Source organism: Manduca sexta, chromosome 23 (genome assembly GCF_014839805.1).
Source record: "Manduca sexta isolate Smith_Timp_Sample1 chromosome 23, JHU_Msex_v1.0, whole genome shotgun sequence".
Lineage (NCBI taxonomy): Eukaryota > Metazoa > Arthropoda > Insecta > Lepidoptera > Sphingidae > Manduca > Manduca sexta.
This window is the reverse complement of record NC_051137.1, coordinates 5,876,015-5,902,532: the sequence shown is the minus strand read 5'-3', so window position 1 is coordinate 5,902,532 and position 26,518 is coordinate 5,876,015. Positions and strand designations below refer to the sequence as shown.

General features: G+C 33.9%; 2 protein-coding genes across 5 annotated transcripts in view; both read left to right on the top strand.

Moving 5' to 3' along the window:
* The first annotated feature begins 41 nt into the window (after window positions 1-41).
* Window positions 42-10,336, top strand: LOC115450529 (solute carrier family 66 member 2). 3 transcript variants are annotated; one of them, XM_030178577.2, is made up of 6 exons: window positions 42-461; window positions 544-680; window positions 1,545-1,670; window positions 2,967-3,183; window positions 4,812-4,944; window positions 5,907-10,336. In XM_030178577.2, the coding sequence occupies exons 1-6, from the start codon at window positions 259-261 to the stop codon at window positions 5,961-5,963; spliced, it is 873 nt and encodes a 290-aa protein (XP_030034437.2). In that variant the 5' UTR covers window positions 42-258; the 3' UTR covers window positions 5,964-10,336. The 3 variants fall into 3 exon arrangements, with proteins under 3 accessions (XP_030034437.2, XP_030034439.2, XP_030034440.2); XM_030178579.2 differs by having other exon boundaries at window positions 43-461; window positions 1,593-1,670; XM_030178580.2 differs by lacking the exon at window positions 1,545-1,670 and having other exon boundaries at window positions 44-461.
* Window positions 10,337-10,712: 376 nt separating this feature from the next.
* The window catches only part of LOC115450530 (ubiquitin-conjugating enzyme E2Q-like protein CG4502), a 28,686-nt gene continuing 12,880 nt past the window's right edge, over window positions 10,713-26,518 (top strand). The window contains exons 1-2 of one of the 2 annotated variants that reach the window (XM_030178581.2): window positions 10,713-10,811; window positions 25,280-25,979. In XM_030178581.2, the coding sequence (XP_030034441.1) occupies window positions 25,849-25,979 (131 nt within the window). In that variant the 5' untranslated portion in view covers window positions 10,713-10,811; window positions 25,280-25,848. The other variant, XM_030178582.2, reaches the window with a different exon arrangement.

The following is a 26,518-nucleotide window of genomic DNA, read 5'->3' as shown; positions in this document are numbered from 1 at the left end:
TAACCGAAACTGATGTCATATCTTTGCGATACGGAATATCATTCTTATTGATTACGTTTGCGTTATCGGTACCTACGTTCTGCGTACACTTTGTTGGTGAATGGTGTGGTTATTTATTCAAAAATGTATTTTAAAATTTATTAGATCAAAGAAGATTTCAAATATGATGTTTATCATTGCTAATGTTTACGTGTTTCGACTGCAAACCAGAAAGTTTTCTGCCTTCTAACGTAGAAACAATCTTAAAACACACTAATAATGGATTGGATAATTTCCGATGAGTTGGGTCTCACCGTGGGGCATCTGGTGGGTTGGGGAGCGGCTGGTGCTATGATAATAGGAGGAGTGGCTCCATACATTCCACAATATAGACAAATAAAGAGGTCTCAAGACGCTGAAGGGTTCTCTTTGTATGTGTGTCTTGCACTCCTTATAGCAAATACTTTGAGGATATTATTTTGGTACGTTACATACATAATTAAACTGTTTGATAGTTTTATTTGTAGTAGGAATAAGGTCTAAAGCCCTGCTTTTCGTTTTCAGGTTTGGTAAAAGATACGAATTGCCATTGTTGATACAAAGCATAGTGATGAATATAACAATGTTTGTGATGATAAACCTTTGTGTTACTGTTCGTAAAAAGAACCAAATAATCAGGGCAAGGGAGCGAATATTCACAGGTTGGTATATGGTACAGGTAGATCTTAAATTAGGAAATAAAAGTTACCAACTACTATCCCAATTATGATTCTATGAATGCGTGAAAATAAATTGAAACCAATGCTAAAGGTAACTTACATTTTGGCATAGCTTTGTATAGTATTAAAACTTTTAGTGAAAATTATACATAGGCTTTAAAGTAATATTTTTTTATCTATTCAGTTGAATTATAAGTATATATTATCTACTTTTGGTGTTATAATTCAGAATATGGGTAGAAAATCTGCACTTACTAACATGCAAATTGATTTGTAACCTTATGGGAACTATATGGCATAAGATTTCTTTCCTGTATGTGATTAAAATCTTTATATTATGGTGTAAATAATCATAGAGTGTTTTATACATTCAGGACCAGAACCTGTATGGTGACACTGGGGGTTGATAATAGACATTTCAATCCATATCTACACTAATTATTAATTGTTATCTGTAATTAACGCCATGCCCTAAACTCTAATGTAATAATTTAAATATTATTTAATTTAAAACTTATTTATCAAAAATTTGTAAATTTTTAATTTCTTATACACAATAAAAAAAGGCCAGTCTTTAGGATTGGTTTCAATAAAAACTTATTAAAATACATATATATGTATGAAATTATTTGCTTGAACTACTTACTGCTAGCGGCTAGCCATCTATCAATCAGTTAATGATTAACAATTAACATTAAAATTGCATTTAACTTTCTTTTAGTCTTATATATTTTCTTCTTTATTTATTTTAGTTGAAATATTATTTCTTTATGTTGTATAGTAACTTATTTTTATTTTTAACATTATTTTATGTTTGGTGGTTGGTGTGAATGGTGGTTGAAATAGGTGCAATATTCATGTTATATATACTATTGTGTTGTGTGAATGGATCAGCCCAGCCTGACGACACGGCACACTGGCTGGACCAGCGAAGTGCCACCAACGGGGGAGAAAAACCCCATCGGTTCTATGGTAAGTACCACCGTAACATACCAGCTGCCTTGCTCATAATTGCTGTCATAATACAATCATGATAATTGTTTTTGTTTCAGCCACAATCCATGCTTTGCAATTTTTTTTTATTTATTATTTGTTATGTTATTTGGGATATTAAATACATATTATTTTACCACTATTTTGCTTTTATTTGCCGTAGCATGTTTTATCTGTTACAAGTATGTGAAACATGTTTGAATTACATTTATCATAAGGTTAAGTTATTATCTAAACACTGTATCATGCATTTGTTACTAACTTGGTTCGGTGGTGTTACGATAAATCAGTTATTATTATAATATCTGAATGGTACAATGACTGGGTCACATGTGTGTTGTATCAATGTGTTATCTATTGATGTTGTTAGCCTTTGACATGGACTTCCTAGTTTATAGTAAAACACTGTTACTCTCATTTGATAGTTTCAATGTAATATTGATGACATGTGCAGTGTGCACAGTTGTTTACGTTTTTTGTTTTATTACGTAAAAGTATGAAGATGGTCAAATTCCAATATTGATTTACGTCAGAGACATAACAATTATTTACACAGTTGCATGATAACATGTTTAAGAATTAATACAAATGCATACCTATACTCTATAGAATACATGTGCATAGTTAGGATCCTTGTACTAAACTACCCTATTATAGTCTTAATCAATTGGATAAAATTAATGTGCAAAATTATTTCAGTTACTGCTACGATAAAATTATTGTGGAAAAAAGTGATTTAATTGTGTACTTCATACATTTTTTCTTTTCATTTGCATGAGATTAGAAAATAAAAATAAATGTTCATATTATGAATCTTGTATGAGCAGGGGTTATGGTTTAAAAATACATTTATTGTCTGTGTGTTGCGTGCCTGCTTGATTGTATGTTCGAATTGAATCGTTAGAAAAAATATTTAGTGGTCTTTTTTTATAATGACTCGCTTTGTGTTTTAGAGGCACAATTAGCAGATATGTTATCGATAATGCATTTTGCTTGTAATAAATCATTTTTATTATAATAGATATCTCTAAGATAATAAATAATAGTATCTGGAGCGTAAATATTGCCTTCAACTATCCAATAACTATTTAATATTTTCCTAAATTAACAAAATTAATAGTATTAACAGTGTAGCAAAAAAATACTTCCAGAGGACGAAACAAATAAACAATAAAAAATCTTTTTTTATTTGCAGATTCACTTTTATTTGCGCTCGTCTGAAAATCATTTGATCCCGAACACATATTACAATGTGCTTATTTTATTTATTTCCAGATATGGAACGAAAATACTTCTGGGCCTGGACCGATTTCCAAAGTTACGTAGACTGCATGTTAGTGTTCTCCGTGCTCGGCGCTGCGATCACTTATTTATTGATAGAGTTCTCACCGTTCGTGGAGCTCATCGGCTTCCTTGCCGTGTTCACTGAAGCAATGTTGGGCGCCCCTCAAATAGCAAAGAACCATCAGAACAAAAGTACTGAAGGAATGAGGTGCGTAAACAGCTTTTGTTATAGTTATTTTTCGATACAAAATATTCCTAAAGCTATATATAGGGTATATACAAAAATCAGATTTATATACATCCATTACATATGTTTATAAAAGAAATCCAGACCTGTCAATTTTCCCACTAAAGTAGAGAAAACGTTAAAAATTACAAGCAAGAAGTTTTCCTATACCCAATATGGCAAAATTGACCAAAAATTATAATAATATTTTGCACGTTATTGCACGACATTGGATTTAAAGACGCATAAGGCTCATTGATTGACTACAATGTCCTAACAAATACAGCCCCTCCGCGCTGAGCAGCACAAATATACTTTTTTTTATCCCGAATATGACCAATGAATTTCTTATACTATAGCAACTACGTCGTAATTCAATTAGTTTATGTAACATACATTCATTGTCAGTCATTTATTTTTAGAATTGCTTATCAATTTACTTAGCTCTGTATAGATTCGTATTTTCTTACCGCGTTCGTCTATACCTCTGGAGATTTTAGTGTTTGACTCTACCATCCTCTCTCTGCTCTACCATGGGCCACTCAGAGCATCAATAATTACAGTTTTGATTTGAAAAGGTAATGTTTGAGCACTTTCATTAAAATTAAAATATTTTTCATGAGAGCTAACTAACGGCATAAAAAGTGGCCTATATGTTAATATAATACATGGTCGATCTGTTTGTCAAATTTCATTAAAATCCGTTGAGCGGTTTCTTAGTTTACTTCTAACAAGCATCCAAACATTTTCTCAATTTTTCCCATTTATAATATGAGTAAGATAAGATAGTAAGATAATATTTCAAATTAATTTACTCTTGCTACCGAATTAACCGCCGCGCCGCGCTGATTTCGATAGCTAAACAAAATTTTCTCCGTTGACATTTCATGCTGATTTGCAACCCAAGTTTCACAAACTTCAACGCACTAAGGACGCTCCCAAAAACCTTACAGGTCGGATTTGCTACTCAAAGCGACTGATAAATATAACAATTATATTTAATAGTAAAAATCCTTTAAGATAAATGTTCGTTCACTCAACAATCAACCGTCTGCTTCCAAGCTCGAAAGTATCAATACATGAACGCTAACACTGTATAATTAATAATATCAGCCCTGTATTATATACTTGCCCACTGCTGAGCACGGGCCTCCTCTACTACTGAGAGGGATTAGGCCTTAGTCCACCCCGCTGGCCTAGTGCGGATTGGTAGACTTCCTTCGAAATTTCTATAGAGAACTTCTCAGATGTGCAGGTTTCCTCACGATGTTTTCCTTCACCATTAAAGCGAACGATAAATTCACAAAGAATACACACATGATTTTAGAAAAGTCAGAGGTGTGTGCCCTTGGGATTTGAACCTGCGGACATTCGTCACGGCAGTCCGTTCCACACCCAACTAGACTGTATAATTGCCGGCAAATAACTTGAGCACACGTAAATACAGTACCCAACCTTCAAAAACACTACCCTAACCCCCAGTAATAATGTTCTTAATTATTTGCCGGCTATTTTGACCACTACAGCTATTTCCAGTAACACACTGAACAACCGCTCCACCCAAACATTGCCTAAATTGCAATAACTTGAAATTGTAATTTCTATTTTAGTGTAAGCATGGTGGTAATGTGGACGTGTGGTGACGTGTTCAAGACTGCGTATTTTATAATAAGAGAAGCGCCCACACAGTTTTGGGTGTGCGGCAGCCTTCAAGTCTCCTTAGATGTTATCATTCTGTTTCAAGTGAGTATTGCATTGCATCATAATTTGTTCATATATTATATTTTACATGTGTGCCAGAATGTGTTAAAGCGTAACAACAAACAAGGAATACCCATGGCGAAAAGACCAGTAACAGACGATTTCAATAATCTATCGCAATTACTATGTTTGGATCGATCGCGAAAATGCACCAATCAGAATCAAGTTTCACATGTCTACAAATTACTTATTCGATTGTTTGTTTTTAGGATCTTACCGTAGATAGCGATTGAAATTATTTATTGATTTTGGTAGTCAATCGTGTTAGTATAAAAACTTTCTTAAGAATATTTTCTGTTTTAATTGGAATTCTCGTATGAGTACCACGAACTTCATTGAAAATTTCATTATTAGTGATATCAACGCACAGACAAAGAGCCATTTTGTGCAAATATTAACGTATAGACGTAGATCAATCTTATAAGTTAGTCCGTTTTGATGTATTGTGTATGAGTGTTTAATCGGGAAAAACATTCTAAGTTTGATTACCCATGAAACATAAAAAAATATGTAATTTAACATTAATCATCTAATGTTACATATATCTTTTTTATATGATAGATATTATTGACTTAATTGACCCAAAGGCCATGATCAAAATCTTTTCATGCCGCCGGTCTTATATTTTCCTATAGAATATTTTTAAACATACGGAGTATTTGCAACTCGGTCGGCTTAAAAACAAACGCATTAACCCCTATCGGTATTCACTATCAACGCGATAAAGCAGGAAACATGTTTACTCAGGCCATACTTGTATTGCTAGCCTTAGTATTACTGTCATTTTGGTCTATTCCCAAAATATTCACCGTGTACCAGGATGCCTTGGATTTGATACTTGGCTAACAACGATTTATGAAACATGCTTGACCGAGGTATGTTGCACCGCCTCCACATCAATGTGGGTGAAAGAGGACTCATTACTGGTGTTGGTGCGGTTGCAGGTGTGGCTGTACCGCCACAACACGGCGGCAGCGCGGCGGCTGCGGCGCGGCGACTAGCAGTGGACCGAGACCGACTTATAGCACGCGCATCGGTCGCACCGCTCGCACCACTCGCGCCACTCGCACCACACGCAGGCCCCGCTCTTCTTCGTACTCTACTCGGTACCGCTCTTCTGCTTACCCTACCATTTATGATGAAATAATTAAATAACTAAACCCGAAAGTATTCCACAAATACGAAACGAGTGATGAATGTTATGGACCATTTGTACTTTTGTATAGGTGTTCCATGTTAGTAGGTATACGTTAATGGCACGTGCCAATTGTTGCTTCAAAGCCATGGCGTTATAGTTAAGGTAAATATGGTGCGAATGCGTTAGTTGAAACGACGTAATATTAACTGATATGTATATATAAGGTTGTTATGGGTCCGTATGTTTACGGTGCTATAGGTTTGTGCCTAAATTATCAACGAGGTAAAGTTGTAGACCTTCTTTATATCGATGAATGATCAAAGTAGGTAGGATAATTGTTATTTAGAAAGACCAACTATATTTCTATATTTAAGGTGAATTTTGACTAGTCGTTATAATTATTTAGTGGAAATAGAAAAGCACGCTTAGCTTTTGCTAGAATTCAGTATAACCTAGTTTTATTCTGTGACATGTACATTACAAATGTGTAATATTCTTCATAATTAAATATATCTCCACGTAAGATTGAATAACTTGCGATGCAATGTATCTTAAAGGTATAGTAGTATTGCTCGTATACACAGTTGTAGTACACCTTATTCCAAGACTTGCTTAGCTGTGACATTTCTATAGGTATATTGTGTACATAATAGGTACAATTATATTTTTAAATGTTTCGATGTATTAAGTGCTTACTGAGAATCTATATAAGTTGAGGCACTTAAGGATATTGATATAGCTGCGGGTGTGTCCACGATGCGTCATTACATTCCGATGTAGTGTGAGAAACACTCGGTATCTTAGTGAGAAGAACGTATGACGGGTTAAGAGCGTGCTCGACTTCCATATAAAAGAGTAGATTTTAATAAAATCCTTCATTCGCTATTCTCAGATCGATCGTAAATAGACCAATGAGAACAAAGTTTATTTGACGGTTACAGATGACTTGTTTTGATTGGTTGATTCCCCTGGGGCCATAGCGAATGGGAATTTATTGATTTCTGGCCATAGATAATAAGCCAAATGTAGAAGCTATACAAAAGACTGCTGGCGCTTCCGGCACACTGATTTATATCGAATGAGAAACTGCGTCACACAGTTGAAATAGCGCACACGTTTTGATATCACCGGCGGTGGCCTCCTCCAAGTATTTTATCGTTTAGACCAATTAAACGTATGTTTTTATGTATTACTTAATGTAAACACTTTGATTATTCGATTGTAGTTAATGAGTGTTTTTTTATGTAAATATTCCACTCGAATGTAGTGTTTTTGTGGATATTGAATATTTATACAATTATCACCAACGGCAAAACGTTTACGATGTTCTCCTATAATACGTAGTATAGACCTTTGTGTCGTTTCGTATCACTGATATGAGATCTTAATTGGGTCGTAAATTAATATTTCACACAATGACTACTTTTCACCGCGAATACTTACATACATATTACATACATTCCTGACAATATAGCAATCATTTAAATGTGCAACAAGTTATTTTAATGGTATTCATACAAATTTATTATTATTTTCGGCGCATTGAAATATAAAGTACCAAGTCACTTTGACATCTATAACATTTCCGAAAATGCTCCTAAAGCCGCTGAAGCAAACTGTATTCAACTTATACGTATAGCTGTTTCAAATTATACGTAGATGTTAAATTACAAAAAGTATTTTGTCTGTCCGTTCCGTTTTTACAGTTAAACCGCTTAACAGATCGGATAAGTCAATGGTATATCTTAAAATAAAAAGGTAGATATCCCATTAGAAGCGCAATCTAAAAACTCTAAATTTTCACAATTGATTGCATACACTACACATGAATGACTGTCTGTTTTTTTTTTCTTCATACTAGTTTAAATGTATAGTGCCACAAACTTATCTGGCCCGGTGGCCGAAAGAGGAACTAACGACGTCATTTTGAAAAGTCAAACTGCCTGCCATTCGCTGACATAACAGCGACTTTCTCACCGGGCCAGATTAATTTGTGGGACTATAATACGTTAACTGATTCGTATGACATTTCAAATATGTGTCAAAAATTCCTAGACATGTCAAGAATGTGTATGTGTGTGTACAGACCACTTTTGCGTTAGCAAAGTAGTGTTTAGATAACGTCGACTGACGAGGGTGATAATCCCTCGCCAGTTAACATAAATATGCTGGCCTGTTGGAAGCGAATATACACAGGTTGATTCCGGGACGTGGCACACTTATGCGTTGGATAGACAGAAAAGACGTAAGACACGGACGGGGCGCGGACGTTTCTCTTCCGCGTCTCTTTCATACAAAATGTATAGAAACTTCGAAGTGCAAAACATACACAAAAGACAGGGCGCCGACACGACACGGACACGACGACTACTCGCTTGCGCCCTATTGTAAAACATACAGAAAGAATGGGCCCTATCCTCGCCCCACGTCTTTTCCGTATGTCCGAGCCTTACGTGGGCTACTATTGCGGGTTATAACACCTTGTGTACGGTAGCCGTTATCTGAGGGGACATAAAATATATCCTATCACCAGCGCATTTGATTGTAAATAAAATTTGACGCACATCTTTCTGGCTCCAGGGTGACAATGTCAGACTGAGCCAGTGACACCTTGGATGTAGAAAGCTGCTCCGGTCAATCATATTGCATTAACAGTGTTGATCTGAAGAACGGATTGTTTGTATAACCCCTTATAATTTATGCAATGCAGCCTTAAGGGCTCTTCCCGAGCAAACGGCCTTGAGGAATTCTTTCCATACTTAGCGACGTGTGGATTACGAGCATGAACATGCAAATATTTACGTATAATTTCGTTTAAAAAAAAACTGTTTTTTTTTTTATTTTCTAACCACGTAGTACTAAAATATAAGGAATATTTTATTAGAAATTGTCGATCCAACAACTTGATTACAAAAAATTATGTATTAGGAGATGTATAAAATCATCAATTTTAATCATTTTCTTTATGAAAAAATATCCACATTATAAAATATTGCAAAATATAATGTAATTTTTGTTGTATATGTATTATAAATTTCGAATACATAGTTTTAAAAAATACAGTTAGTGCGCCTTTTTGCTGGGATAAGGTTTTGGGTATACGCGTATACCCAAAACCATTTAAAATATATAAATTTTGTTGAAGCAAATAATTTTGAATTACATAATTCCAAATTTTATTTTATAATTAAATTTTTATTTCAATTTACAATTACGACGGCTACAGTAGTTTTTGAATGCTGTGGTCGAGTACATTTTCTATAAATGACTCCGCCTTAACCAAACGATACCTTTCAATTAGTTATGGATGCATTAAAATAATTGTAACTAAGGAATGTTGCACGAACCGGTATTTGTTGTGGATCACCTTGAATGTCATTCATATACAAACTTTCATGTATTATCTCGCATTATTAAGTGATTTAGAAAAACATTTTCAAGAATCAACGATACGAGACGACAGCTTTTAAAGTAATTGAATTCATTTTTATGTACAAATTATTTTATTTTATGTAGTACAATTTACAAATTTTAACATGTCAACACTTTATTAATGACGTAACTTATAAGGATGTTAAAAACGACCACTTATTTTAGTTATATAATAATTTATATAGAGACGTTGTGTTTGTTTTATTTGGGATATTTTTTATGTTAATGTACAAAACTATGACTAAACAGTTAAACGATTGACTATTGACGTGATATTGAATAACAATTTATAAAGTATGTTTATAATTTGTTGTTCATTTACAATTTATGTACCGTTTATAATATATAAGTACAAATAGTTGGCATTCATATAATATTTAATATAATGTTAAGTAAAGTTTTAAAAGAATTTCTCACGAATATTGTAAAACATAAGTACCCTATTTTTATATCCGATTTTGTTTGTACTTTTATGTTAGTCTTCCTGAAGAATGTATTACTTTGATGGTAATTATTAGGACATTTTTTTAATAGTTATTTCTTTTACAAACGATCGTGAACTTGAGAGAGATAATATTATATAGATGTGATGGAACATATCGTATTCATATTCAGTACATAATTAAAATTATTATGTTGGTAAATATGATATATGTATATGTCAATTATTATGTAGAGTACCGTAAAATGAGTATGTATGGATTTGTAAATACTCGTCATATGTTTTGAAGAGTACGTAAATAAGTTGTGATTTTATCAGTTAACGTTATAATACACGAAATAAAAATTATATTGTTTGTTATATCGTTGTTATTTTATTCAAAACTTTTCCATAATTAAAGTCAACCATATAATTGCCTAATGTACTCCTATACACTCAAAAGTCCCAAGTAGACATTCATATACATATTACATAGTTATGAACCTCTCAAAAGAGCTTATCGCACGACGTTACATAGGTCGTGCAAAGCTCGGTAATGAATATTACGATGACGTACGTTACGAAATGTTTGAAAAATATTCAGTCGGTTGTGATTCGCCACCGTATGACGTAAGAGAAAGGGACGAGGGTGTAAGGATGAGCTGAAGGGTGGATCGATGGGCGCGGGAGGCAAGAGTGCGCGCTGTCGCCGGCTCCGGAGCCAGCGCGCGGCCCGGCTCGCACCCCCCCGCCGCCCGCCGCGCCCGCCGCCGCCGCCCGCCGCGCCAGTGTGCGAGCCTGTCGGGCGGCGCGAGGCCGTGTCGCTGCCAACCTCGCAGCCTCACCGCTTGCAGCGAGGTGAGTGGACCGCTTACCGATTCACAACTGCGACAAACTCTTTTATGTCCATCTCATATTGATTGCATTCACAAGTACACACACAATATGGACACGTCTAAAGCTCTGCCATAATATAAGCTCTACAACGCGAACATGAATACAAATTTTTCATTCCAAAACACAAATCAAAATATTATACAAGTACAGAGGAAATTGACATCGGTATGTATTTTGTAAATTAATAACTAATCCTATATTAATAGGTTATTAATATATTAACCTACATTAGTAGGTTCTAAACCCTACTTATCTACAATATACAATGAATATAGAAATGTAGAGTAATCTGTATAGTCAATATTAAGTAGATGTGTCCAAACAGTGATAGCGGGCGCCGGATAACATGTTCCTTGTTTAATAGTTTATCAATAATTTGTAGCTTATATTTAACTTATTCTATTTGAATTTGACCTATCATTAATAAATATTATTAGTTATAAGATGGACATTTATGTATTACCCTCAATTTTAAATCGGTCATAGTAACGGAGTCACTGCTATACAAAACTAAAGTAATACGTGGGATCAAATGCATGCTTATTTTTTATCATTTGAAATGTTTGTAAATATTTCGACAGTATCTACTGAATGTCAGAAAAACGAATGAATATATTTTCACACTCTATTATATTTATTTTGAAAAGGCCCTTTCGTGTTGCCAAGTATTAGGACATCAATTGGCTTGTCAGGTCAAAGCAAAATATTATAACAGGATGACTTATTTATTGGCCCATGTCTGTGATCTCTACGAAGGCCGCGGTATATTAAGACCCTACATCCGTCCTCCTTGTAAGACCTTCACCTTAGATCATCTTGTATTTAACCCATCAATCAGTATTGTCATTATCCTTATTTTCGCTGTCAATATTAGGTATACATACTAATGTTGTTTTGTTTCAGCTTCAATCATTATTCTGTTCGTAATGTAAAACTTATATATACTTACAAAATAATAATATTATGCACAATGTTTTTCATATTATAGGTATAAGTATATACAGTCATGCAAAGTTAATTAATATGTTTGTTTATTGTTTATTTTATTATTAATAATAACTATATAGGTATCTATTTCATATCCCTCAAAAGCCTTATTTTGTTTTGAAATACGTAAATGCAGTTACGGATATCTGCTTTGCGTCACATACTATCGAATTTCCAAATAAAGCGTATCCTTTATCACTGCGCCAAACAGAAATGACATTACTTTATATTGGGGTATGCGGCATCTCACGATTTTCATATTGACTAGCTATAAATTGCCATATAGGAGAGGTCTCAGGTAGATTTGAGTTTCACTGCATGATAGTCGATTAATATAATGGAACAAAACTTGGAAACAAAGCACTTTTAATTTTTTTCTATTCTAGCACGATGAAGAAACGAGTTTAGGTATTTAAACACGCAACTATCTGCTTCACCTTCGATTGTGTCTATTTTTGTTAGCTAACATGGATAGGTACTTATTAATATGACAATAATAATATTATTGAACTTATGTTTCGATTTTTTTGGAATACACACTTTTTAGAACTGTGTTGCTTCCTACCGTGAGTTGTAACTTAGTTTGGCTTCTATTATCGATGGAATTGCACGAGTGAATTATCATCAAATCTTAATATTCATAGCACTAATAAATAATAATAATAAATAGGACATAATTTAGTAAAATTCATACAAATTGTGAAGAAACCTGTATCCAATATTTCACACGCAGTTATTATTAAAGGTACCGTGGACACAAAAGTAGTTGATCAAATTCAAAATTTTAAATCGACGTAAAACTTTCGTGACCTTATCAACAATCGTTTTTTCTTTACTAATATAAACTACACAGGATTAACTTTATTATAGATAAAGAATAATATAAAATTTAATATATAAAATTTAATATGACGAAATTTTAAAGGTTTTGAGGTATCGCCTTAAAGGTTTTATTTATTTAGCTACTTTTATGGCTAAAATCTAATCACGTCAATCTATCTTGAAAACTTAGATAAAACTTATGAAAATAACACATCGGTTTGTTAATTTTTTTAGCAAGCATCGTAGAAATACACATTAACTACATTCGATTTAGAAAAAAAATAGACCTAAAAGTGGACAGGTTTCATTTCAAAAGGTTAAAGTTTTAAAGTATGCCTGTAGCATTCTACAAGTAAGTAGTCATAATACTTCAAATAGACGCAGATAATCACACGCACTATACACATAAACCTGATATATATAGAGTTCACCTAACTAATCGACACAATACCAAGTTTCATCTTCTCTTCAATAATGATCAACTTAAAAGTACCGGATTTAGGGTAGGGTGGATGGGTCTTCACCTGGGCGGCAGTTCCTGGGGAGAGCACTACAAATATACAGGTGGAAATTAAAAAAGAGGCGCCAAATAAAATTTCGTCTGGATGCCGAAATAGCTAAGGCCCTGCACTTTTATAATTTTTATACAGTGTGGATTCTAATCTCTATCTTCTTTAATGCTAAACCTTAAATTATTATCTAACAAAGCCGGTGTGTGGTCCGGTAGCGCAACTAGTAGCCACATATTATAAGACCATGCCTAGAAGTCGCTAAACTTATTAATTCCAAATCCGGATAAATTAGGTTTTTTTCTCGAAACGAGACGAGCTTGCCATTTGTCCGATGGTAAGCGATACGACCCCCCATAAACAGTAGAAAAACACTATCCAACAACTTGAATTACAAAGTATTGTTTGGTATTCCAATGTGCTCACCATCCTGAGTAAAACGTAGTGATTATATTCTCTTTGATCCTGAGACATGACATGTCAAATCTTATTATGTCAAACAGTTACACTGGCTACAGTGTAACGGTGTTTTCATTAAAACAAAACCTCCCTCTTACATTCGTTACCCAAATTGAGTAAAAAACTGCAGACCTCACGGTACGCATATCATACAATCATACAATAAAATAATAAATCTTGTAGTTATTTTTATAACCCTTTCATATTTGTAAGACAAATTAAAAATATTGTGGAATCTTTTAAGCTGCACCTAATTAGGTAGTTACTCAAATTGTTTTTAAAGAAATCAAGATTGTTTTACGCGTAAATTAATAATATCACATGTACCTGTCTGCCCACTACAGAGGCGACCCACTTGGCACTGTGCTTACATCTAAAGAATGTTGACAAAAAGTAGTTCCTGCTTTTAATGGTGACGAGAACCTGTAATTAATACATATTTAAATATCTAAGGGGCATTGCTCATTCCCATTTTACTTTACAAAAGAAATGGTAAATGCAGATTAATTCATGAGATCAAAATATTAAGGTTAGTTCACAAAATGGACGCATTTATCAGTGTTCATTTAATACTAAAAACATCTTGGTTTGTTTTTTGTATTAGATATCAAGCAATATTCTTTCCTATACATAAAATGGGTCATGTAATAAAGAATATATAGGTCATCAGCCGATTTTGTCCTATGTACTACAAATCGACCTTAAACATTGTGATATTTGTCAAACAATGAGCTTTCAAATTTCTGTTACAAGTACCCACTTTATCACCTCTACTTTATTACCTCGCTCTAATAACTACTTCAGCGTAGATGAGAGGGTACCTAGTACCACATGTATGTTATAATGACTTTCAAAAATATATTGCCATTTGAATTTTTAATTATTCTGTTGCTGATGTATTGTACGTATAAAATATAAATACCTACATAAGTATAACATACCTTTATACATTTTCACGCTGATTTTACATAGAAATCACAAACTATCCTTGGAAAACTAGTTTCGACTGCGGAATTTAATATGTAGCCTCTTGGAATGCAGTATGCACGCTTTGAGAAACTCTTGATCTTCAATATAACTTCAACAATTTTGTCTCACAATTGCATAAATTATTTTAATCTTTTTATACTGCTATTAACTAGTTAAATTGAAATTACCTACATACTTAGACAAAAGCATACCAATATAAATAATCAACAATCAAGTAATGAAATATAACTATGTTTATAAATTAAAATCCTTTCAAATTATATGCCTTTTTCAATAGTTTGCGCACCTAGTCAAAGCAGATCTTAAACATACACGCCTACTTCGAAAACACTAAGGCTAACTTTCGAAATTTAACTTTGAATAAAATTTGATTGAAAATTACTTAGAGCGTTCTTAATATCGGGTTTTGCAATAAAGATCTAACCATTTTGTATTTTAATAAAATGGAATGATTGATATATTTGGTGAAAATTTATTCCAAGTGTAGTCCACAAGTTACATTTAATTGTGGCATTTGATCGCATTCATATGACCACCACGAGCACGAACAATGTTCCACCATTATTTCACACATATCGGCTGGGATGTTGGCAATTTCTCGTTCTATATAGTCCCTGAGCGCGTGTACCAACAACTTGGTGTAATTCCATAAAAAGAAATCCAATGGCGTTAAGATCGCATGAGCGAGACGACCAGTCGACGGACCATTTCTTAAAATTATTCGACTTCCGAAGTTTCCCTTTAATAAGACAATTATGTGACCAGCTGTGTGGCATGTGGCATTATCTTGTTGGGACGACATATGGCATATGACAAGTTCGTTCAATTTTGAGTAAGAGCTCTTAAAGTTGCGATCACCAACTCAGTTTTACCGTAATAATCTATACTAATATTATAAAGAGGTAAAGTTTGTTTTTTTATAGGTTTGTACAGAATAATCTCTGGAACTACTGAACCGATTTTGAAAATTCTTCACTAATAGGAAGCTACATTAATCCTGAGCGTTTGTATGCAACTTTTTATTCCGGGGAAATACAAAGCGGGCTTTTATCCCGGAAAACTTTTATACGCGGGCGGAACAGTAGACAAAAGTTAGGTTTTAATAATTTCCAAACGTTGCTCGTTCGTGAACTTCACCATGATAAAAATGTTTCTGGTAAATATTGTCGCGCTTCAAGCGTGTATTACTAATAAAATACAAAATTGCTATGTTCTAATTGAAAAACCTTTTATTCAATGATTCACTTACATATTTGTGTAATTTCCTTAAATAATATGTTCCATTTGTGTTATTTCCTAAAACAAAGCAATAAATAAATAAACCTCGAATATATCAAAATATGACTAGATCTGCTCCTAATATAGTAAAAAGACAAACAAACATATTGTATTTCTTACTTTTTAGGAATTTTTTAACGAGGGTTACTTAATTTAATTCTTATTTCAATATTTTAAATTACTGCTTTCTTCATCTTGATCATCACTTTTTTACTTAGACCTACTCATTCAGACCATTATTAGGGACCCGAACACGCATATATTTGCAATGAGTTACAAAAGAGTTGGTTATCCCGCAGACTACATGATGCTGCAGTCTCAGCTTAAGATATCTATGTCCCAGAAATACTACTGATTTAATAATATATAAAAAATTCAAATCAATCGGACCTATAAAAGTAGGAAAAAACCGATGATTCTTAAATACCTGACTAGTTCTTCCTGAGTTATAACTAAGAACCATCTCGATTACATCAGCTTTCATGTACAGAGTACAGACATCAAATAACGTGTATGTGGTAAATTGCGTATGTACCTATATATCCTGAAGGATAATTAAGATGTCACATAAAGGTATCAAATTCCCAATCAACCTTCCTAAAATACCAGCATATTCCACGAAATATGATGCGCACCAATTACCTAGAACCTAATTATTATCAAAATATAGAACATGAAAGCATTGAAGACCCCGTGTCTAAGTATCCATGTTTATTTAATGTTCATATATGGAATTAGGTATAGGTATAAGCAAAACTTATTCATGTCGATTAAAAATATCCATAAATCATAAGAGTGCGATAAAAATGTGCACACCTAGGAAAGAATTACAAATTAATAAATAACAAGAGCAACGGAAATCGGGTAAAATAGATTTAAGCCCCTCATGGTAAAATAGGTACCACTTTTCTCATTCATAGAATTCTCATATACACTTATAGAAGGTTATTGTTTTTACAACCATCATGTTATGGAATGTAATGAGAATAAGTTGTACTTTTGACAATTTTGCTGACGCTACGAAATTCAACAATAAAATTGTGTTCAATTAACGATCGAATTGTTTCGTTATCCCAATATCATGGTAACGGGTCTGCAATCCACTCGGGACCATACATGTTTAATTTGCCATTCTTGTAGATTATGCCAGTTGGTCAACCAAATGACGTAGTACATTCTGGACATGCGTACGCCATCTAAATCGTGTTTCAGGCGACGTGGTATGCTAAGTGCTGACTACACACAGCATTTAACAGGGCGACACCCTTTTAATGGCAGTCCGTAAAGGTCTTATTGAATTTGCTACCTCAGCCACCGTAAGCGGTCTATTGAGCAAATACATTCTGACGGTACGCACGATCTCAATGGTTTGAGTCAAAGGCCAGTCGTGTTAAATGGCGCGAATCCCTTTGTGTTTGCACATTTTAATTTAAAAGAGTGTATCTGAAAAGTAGAGCTACCGATTATAAAGCATTTTTATCAACACGTTTTCAAGTGAACGTTAAATTTAATATAGTAACCTTAATATACTTAGTTAGTGTTTAGTATTAAGATATAAAAGCAAAAAACATAAGAACGCCAAAAACTGAACTTCTCAAATGTTTCTAAATATTTTCAGCATAAATCAGTAGTAGGTATCTATAGCTAGAAGTGGTCTACTTGTACTGAAATTCTTAGAGCTAATGCAAGGTTCCTCTTATGCGAGTGACGGTCTGGATAGATACCACCGCAAAGTCTATATCTCCGCCAAGCAGCAGCGTGCATACACTGTTGTGTTCCGATTTGAAGAATGTTGTTCCTAGCATAATTACTGCGCATTATGAGATTTAAAATTTTACGTCTCAGAGAAATGATGCAGCCAACGACCACGCAATACTTTATTCTATTAATTGTCATTCGTATGCTTACCATCGGTTGACCGACGTCCTACTCTCGTCATTCAATTACAAAGAAATAAATTACATACCTGTTAATGTACTAACTTATACAAAAATATGCAATTCGGCTATATACAAAAGCTCGTATCTAATTATAATTAATAAGCGCCATCCAAGCCTTCTGTTACATTAACATTTAACTTTCAAATAATAATAAAAATTGATTACCATCCGTTGGCTAATATTTAATGAAACTAGAAAGATCTTCATAAGTAATTACTTAAGTTCAACCATAAAAATAACCCCTACGCACTACATAGAAGCATTTAATCGTTGATGTCGTTAAATTTACTCTTATGCTAAGAGACCATTAACACGCAAATTAATCTGGTGATATGAAATAAAAACAAATTGAGTACACCGCACATGCACGAAATGTAAATGCTACCCCTGCTTACATCCTACACACGAGTGCAGACGTTGAGAGGGCGACACGCGGCCCCGGCATGCGTCCCTCCGCAGCACTTAGCTCATATTATACCTCCTACTCGTTGATTTAAATGACCCTTTACCACGTCATCATCAGTTCCGTCCGCATTTCGATATGTTTTCCGCCTTTTTCTTATATCTGTAAAATGTTTTCGGAACTAAATACGTTATCGTGCGTTATCTCCATCCTGCTATCAGTGAATAATATCTTAAATTTTTCGGATGGATAATTGATAATTATAAATTAGAAAATCTTTTTAACTATTTCTTCTAGAAATTAATAAATGACTTTTAGATTGGTGATGACCTACATTTAGGCACATAATTTTTTTTGCCTCGATAATTATCCAACTTTTCAAAATGAAATTTCAAATAAGTTCCTTCAATGCTGTTTTAGCTTTATTAATTACTAATACGCTTTTGGCCGCGGCATCGCCCGTGTGCAAAAGTTTTTTCGGGATATATAGGTATTTTTCCAGGATAAAAGTAACCTATAGCACTCAGGATTTATGTAACTTCTTATTAGTGAAAGAATTTTTACAATCGGTTCCGTAGTTTTAGAGCTTAGCCCCTACAAACAAACTCACAAACTTTAAGTACCTCTTTATAATATTAGTATACAATTCATAAAGAACAAATTATTGTAACTGTGCCCTATCTATTTGGTATAAGAGAATTGCCCTGCTTTTTCTCACTCGATTTAGATATACACACCAGCCTCTGTAATACTTTTAGTTACTTTATCGTATAAACTCTGCCAGCTGAAGCCTTTTGATAGCCCGGGGCGACTTTCAGAATCGTTTTCTTATCTTGAGATACAAAGTTTTTTTACCCTAATCCGCTACTCCCATTTAAGTAAAAATATATTATTTGATATAAATTCTGAATTAAATGCATCATAATTGAAATGTCAGAATCACGTGATAAAGGCAACGAGATATCGCGCTATATCGGCTATACGTTGACAATAACTTGTTTGCTCTGTATACAAAAGGCAAAACCACATTACAGGACTAAATGACGAAGTTTAATAAGGTAATGCATAATGTCATGCACCCGGTTGTAATCATGTGAAATTCTTCACGTAATGAATGATCTTAAACAAAGGCGATTCAGCAAATGTCAACTCACATTCCATACTTCCCAAGTCATATCGGCTTTTGACATCACGCTAATTCGGACACACCTTTTTATTATATGGATATAATATAATATTAGCCCAGTAGTATATACTCTGCTGGGCACGGGCCTCCTCTACACTGAGAGGGATAAGGCATTATATGTAATCGTCACTAATTAAAAAGACATAAATAATCGTAAAGTCGCTCATCTAGTGGTAGTGAACATTACTGACCATTATGAGACTTTGTATTAATTCTAGAATACTTATATTTCAATATGAATTCCCATGTTACGAAATCACCATTGTTAAAAATACATAATTGTAATATTCACATTCATTTTCATGTACCAGAAAAAAAGTTAAATTACGCCAATGATATAATCATTACAAGTTGTTATCTATGGAAAGTGGAAATATGTTTGTATACGGGGGATATGTACGCGTCGGTGGAGTTGTGACGTCATACGGTGGGGATAACAGCCTCACAGTCTCCACCCCATCCCACTGCACGGCCACTCTACCGTAGCAGAAAGTTCGCACAATTCATTCGCGCCATAATTACGGGTTCATCTGGACCGAGAATTTTATTTTCCACGTATTTTCGGTCGTGTTATTTCCGGAGCCTTACGTTCATTGGTATTTCAAATTCCCAAGTTTCGCTATTATATGTACTTATATATAAAATCCATGTTTATAAGTATCTCCATCACATTTTGTACTTAATATATTATGTTCATGTAAGGTTATTGATCAGCAGAGCTTATAAATAACATTATTGTTTTTTCAATGATCGTTCCTATACTTATGATATTATAATCTATTTCGGGGTTGATACAATTTCATCAGAACAGGATCGAATAATTTATAAGTCTATTATATACCTACTTTGCTAAGGGCGTGATAGGGCTTATTGTTAATAGCGTACTTGATCTGTGAAGCAAGAGGTACTGAATTCGATTCCTGGGTCAGACAACAAATCTCCTCAAATATTTATTTGTATGGGTTTTTAATTTCAAAATAGGATATGTGATAGGCGCACACGCAATCATCTCACAAGGATTACGTGAAACTTACTATCTTGATTCATAACCTCTTATTAATATTATAATGTATGTGGTTGCGTTCAGTACTTATATTTAGCAAGTTTATTGCATTTACACCCTATAAAGCTATAACGAGAAAGACTTGTACGATTTCCTTTAAGAGCTAATATAATTTTATCCATAAATTACAAAGAAGCAAGATGTCCGTATGACGAATACTATGTATGTAAATATAATTTCATAAAAATGATAAAATTATAATTTTAAAGTAAAATATGTTAGGGACCTATCGAGAGTAGCTTCGAAATATCTAAATATTCTGTAAATGTAAATTCGATAATTTCAAAGTCGCATATTTAGAAAACACTAAACAGCCATAACTTGTATTTTCACCTCTCGACCTTTAGCATCTTGTAGCATTACATACAGTGATTGAAGTATAGAGAATGTATAGTGTAAGTATATGAATGTAATAATATATTATAGCCTATTAGCCAATCAGCTCTTTCTACGCCTACGTCATCAACATAAGTCGCTTGACTGTACTACGGACCCCAGATAACTACTTTCACTCTCAATCATAACATGGTAATGAAGTCTATTTATAGCGACACTCCGGACGAATTTATACAATAATTTACATAGATACGTTACACTGAAAGCATTTAGGGCTTAATAGCTAAATGCGTAGGCGACAACGATGCATATGAAATGATATAATTAGTTTTGCATAAGGTTCCCCTAAAAGGTAATTTGTATTTAAGTATTAGCCTGGCAATAAAATAAAAAGGGAACGTCATACTATCGGAAATCTATATTTTCATGGTGTAGGCTTAACCAAGGTTATCGTCACTTGGTAAGTCGCTTAATATGATAAAAATACCGATATGTTTTTCGGGGAGGTGGTGACCAATTCTCGACAACTTGAACTGTAAAGTATCAAAATCATACATTTACTTACATCTTCAAACTTCTACTTCGTACAAAAATCTGAACACTTATCCAGAGAAAATGCACGGCTTAGATCGTTAGTTACTAAAAATCCGAAGTTTACTAGATATATTCCTATTAAAATAGAAACAAACGCTATGAAAGATTATTTAGAAATTTCTTTCGTTTTGGTATCACTCTGATTTTGGCACATTATTGATAAGATCCCATTGGGTACAAGGTAATTTTATTATATTTAAATTTTCCCTAGGTGTGATAGAAACAAAGAGGTTATTAATTTCGCTAAGGAAATTTCCTTCTGATCTTGATATACCATTTAAAGAAACGCCCACAAATATAAGCATTATCAGCACATAATTATCTTCATAAGAAAAGTATAAATATAAGCAATCTAATACTTTGCCCTATAGCATGAACTCGGCGACGGTTAAACAGTACCTTGGAAGTATTTATGGACTTTTCTTGGCTCGTAATACAGGCGCCCACGTTTATAGATAACCTATTCGGAATATCGTCTACTACTTATACATTTATATTTTTTTAATAAGGTTTGTACGCACATTGGAAATAGCCTTTTTTGGAAAGTTCAGATTTACTTACCATTCAAAAAATTCAGTCATTTTCATATTTAGAAGATCATAAATATGCCAATACCTCCACTCCTTAATCTAATTACACTTAACGTGGACTTGTTTTAGAATTATCGGACTCTACATCTTACTAATATAGTGCGTCCCTAATACTGGATTTATTAAGGGTAAAGGGATTTTAAATGTCCTACGCACGATGTAATCATTTCTACGAATGTAACATTAACGCAATAGTCAGAATTTCAAATGATGTTCATATTAGGTATGTTGTAAGTATGAACATAGTTTGAACCTACTTCAAACATGCATTACCGTCAGATTTGTATGTACATATTAACATGTTTTACATCACATTTATTAACTCTTAGATGGAATATTATATATTAATATTTCTAGAAATGTTCTCACCAGTGCAAGCGGTCATACGCAGGTTGTAAAACGAGAGGACGCGGGTTCAATCACCAACACGATTGTTATTTCATCATCATCATCATCATCATCAGCCACATAATGTCCACTGCTCTACATAGGCCTCCCCCAAAGATTTCCAGATTGTTATTTACATACTCAAAATAAATGCAAATACTTATCCGTTAGGGTTATATAAGCTGGCATATTTATTTAAAAAAGAGAGAAAGAGGCGCAATTAGTATATATATGGTCCTTATTTCCTTCCCGTGATAGGTGACGAGATTATTGATATCTTGGACTCAATATACAATGTATAAAGTTAGTAGAGTGACCTGTTTCTCTTCTTAATATACAAAATTTTATAAGCTTATTTTTTACGGAAATTTCAGTTACTTTCTTAAGCCAGATATGAAGTTTGAAGGAAAAACGGATCATACTTAATTGTTATATTCATACATAATGACCGATAAGATGGGTCAAATAAGTAATTAGCACAAGGGTACCTACACGGTGGGAGCTTCAATACTATTTTTTTGAGACTTATTCTCCGTCAGTTACAATGTTTTCATATATTTTGATTAGATACATACAACCATGTACTTAGAGTTTAGATTTTTATCATAACTACTATGTTTAACCAAAAGGTAAATAAAATAAATAAAAATGTCAAACCAATATCACAACAAGGTAGGTACATAGCAAACAGTTATCTAGTTCCATGAAAAAGTGAAATCCACAATTCGTCGGAAGTAAGTATTTATTGCAAAGAAGCTGCTTAATTTTATTAGGCAACTTGCCAACAAACTTTTTTTCTATTGAACGTAGTTTTTCACAACTAAGAGCAAGCTCAAGGACAACGCTCGTTTATTTTATTAAGTAATATGTAACAACTCCGTACATCATAATATAATAATTATTGTTATCATTATAGCTTACTCTAAACTAATTAATTTTAATTTATTACGAACACTAAGGACTTCTGTAGATGGTGTACTTTATATGCGTCGACAAGGCGCGTTCTTGTTGCGTTTTCACAGAGTGTCCATTTCTATGTAAAGAAAATAGTTCCCAACGATCGATTATCGATTTTACTACGCATTTTAGTTGCATTAGAGGCGCGATGTATGCAGGTCTAACAATGCCGTCCGAATAAGCTCTTATAATTTTTTATACCACCTATCATATATTAGATAAAATTTCAATCTTATTTAAGTATATTAATAGTAATTAATTTGCTGAATCGTAACTGCAAGTATTGCTTCGGTCCGGAGAAATCTGTAGATAATGTAATCTAAGTCATTGATCACCGAAACATCGCAGAGCAAAAGAGAGATCTTAGCAGTTAACTTGGACATATTGTAGGACTTCGATCTGGCACAAAGCGGTTCTTTCGAAGGACCCTTTATTTACGTCGCTCGTTTTCTTGCAGAGAGAAGAATTATTATTATCGTTGAATCGAATGTTGTTCTCCAGAAAGGATGTGGGGTTCATGTTGTTTCTAACAATTACATTTCAAGACATGTTGTGTATTAATAATATTATACCCCAAGGGCGGATCCAAAGTGGGACATGGTGGTAATGGCTGGGCCCAGAACCTAGGTGGACCTATCATTAAAATTGTTAAATATAATGTTTTTATATATTTTTGTCTAAATATAGATCTATTTAATTACTTTCAAAATTAATTAATTTAATACAATAATTTGTTTTTATACTTTTTACATGTATCTATTATTATCAAAATTAAATTAAATTATACCTTCTTGTGACTTGACCAAGACTATGTGACTTCTCCCCTTTTCCCTGGGGGCAAAGCTGGATCCGCCCTTGATTATACCTACATTAGGTAATAGTATTGGAAAACGCTATAGCCGAGTACACCAATATGCCGACTTCTCATACACATTCGTAAACCGAATAATTAGTTAATGGAGTCTTAAACTGATAAATTTCAAATGGTCTTAGGTGAATGAATTAACAAAGGCTTCGTATCGTCATAAGTTCGAACTTAAAACAGAGTAATTAAATAAGTACTTAATATAGGCAAACTTCCATATCTGTTCAACAAAACAAACTAAGATACAAATGTTACAACAGAAAAATATTTCCGTAAAATCGATTTTTATTTGTACCATAGTCCACAATATTATCCCTAAGGAAAACTAAGTTAACAAAGAATATAGATATTTTTGCATGACTCATTACAAGAAGAAGATAATATTATATTACATGTTGCGTTCTTTGTAAGTCGTGTTGAATATTCTATTTTAACTACAAAGCGAACCTTATACTACTTTTGTTCCCGGCTCCGTCCGAGTGAAACTTTCTACCCTGAATAAAAGTTCCAATGCAAAGATTTTAGGATTTAATGTTATATTATATTTATCCAAGATTTGGCTCGAATGTGAGCTAAATTTCCTCCAAATACTTTAATATACCCAAATATAACATAAAATATTAAATAGCTAAAAAAATAATCAATTTAGTGTATCGACTTTTTTATGATCCATTAAAACACATCTCATTACATAAAGTCCCCAAATTCTGGCATTAGCCGATAGGAGCTTAATGACCTTATGTGTATTAATAGCATTTGGGTAGTGTTTACTGTGTAGTTACCATGATTCATCGGGTAAACAAGTGGCTTATTCATATAGCTATGTAATTCCGTCCTTTGTGATCAGCGAGTGGATATAATATGGTCGCTGTTTGTGACGGATGGATTTCGACTATTACATACATACCGATATTTATGCAGATTCAGATTTTGATATTAGTATTTTCATATACATATAAGACCATCCTCCTTCAGCCGAGATCATATTAACATATTTATCTCTTTTGTGTCTTGGGAAAAATATGAAATATAAATATCAATGACATTGTTGTTATTGTTCCAGCGATCTGAGAAGATAAAGAATAGCGAACTCTCAGCACGGTTCCTGCTTACACAAAGTCCAAGTGCGTTCACACAGCAGGCGCGTCATTCGCTAGTCGCTACACTGCCGGCATCGGTTCCGTGTGGACGCTGCGTAGCGCGCTCAGTGCGGCCGGGGCTGCGTGTCATGCGCCGACGCACTGTGACACACTTGTGGCCGCTCCACTACGCGTCCGGCGAGGTGCGATAACCGACCTCCTCCACTGTGCCAAGTTTCGATTTCATCGCCGCTCTCACTCCGTAGTCGCACGTGTGCTGCAGCAGCCGCGCATTGGCGCGCCGTGCGAGACGCTCTAGTGATGCAACCTCTTCAACGACACCGCTATCAGTGAACGTTGCACGCACACGCACACGCACATGACGTTCGAATTTCAACAATAATAGATTTGATAATAGAACTTCGGCATGACGTGCAAACGCGCCGCAGTGTAAACAAACAAACGTGACATAAACATTCTGTGAAAGTTTACTTCTGATTGATAATTGTGAGCTGTGAAAAGTGCAACTATAGAAAGTACTCATTTGTGAAAAATGACGTCGCGATCAAAGGAAAAAGTGGCAGCCGCGTTCCGGAAGCTATTCCGATCTCCAGAGAAACTAGACAACGACGGCGCCGGTCCCAGCGGCTCCCCGGCGAGGCGCGGCCTGCTACGTCGACACAGGTCTCTATGCAATTTAATGCTTTCAACACGTTTACTTACGCATCTATTAATAAACATTTTACCTATAAAACGTAAAACTCTTGTTTGATAAAGCATTCATAAACAACGCCGGTGCATACGAACTGTTCACATAATTCAATATCGGCGAATGAGTTTCATGTCATCAACATAATTCTGAAGCAAATGTTTGATAATATACGATTGCTTATGAAAGTACATTCCACGTTTATTAGCATATTACTACGTAAAGCTGAAATATTTATTAAAATGGATACAGGATCCGTGCCTGAAACGATATATTAAATGGTAATTCTTCCTTTTAATAAAACATATTCTATATCTATAATTGTTACTTGATTATTAATGATACTGCCTTCTATACATCTTGTATTAAAATATATAAGCTACCGGGATTTTATTTTCCTGTTCTTTTAGTATTCGTAGAACTCGCGAAAAACATCAAATATTTTGAAAATATTTTTCAGAATATTATTTTTCAAACCATTACCAATAAAGGTTATTTTTATATTAATTTCTAG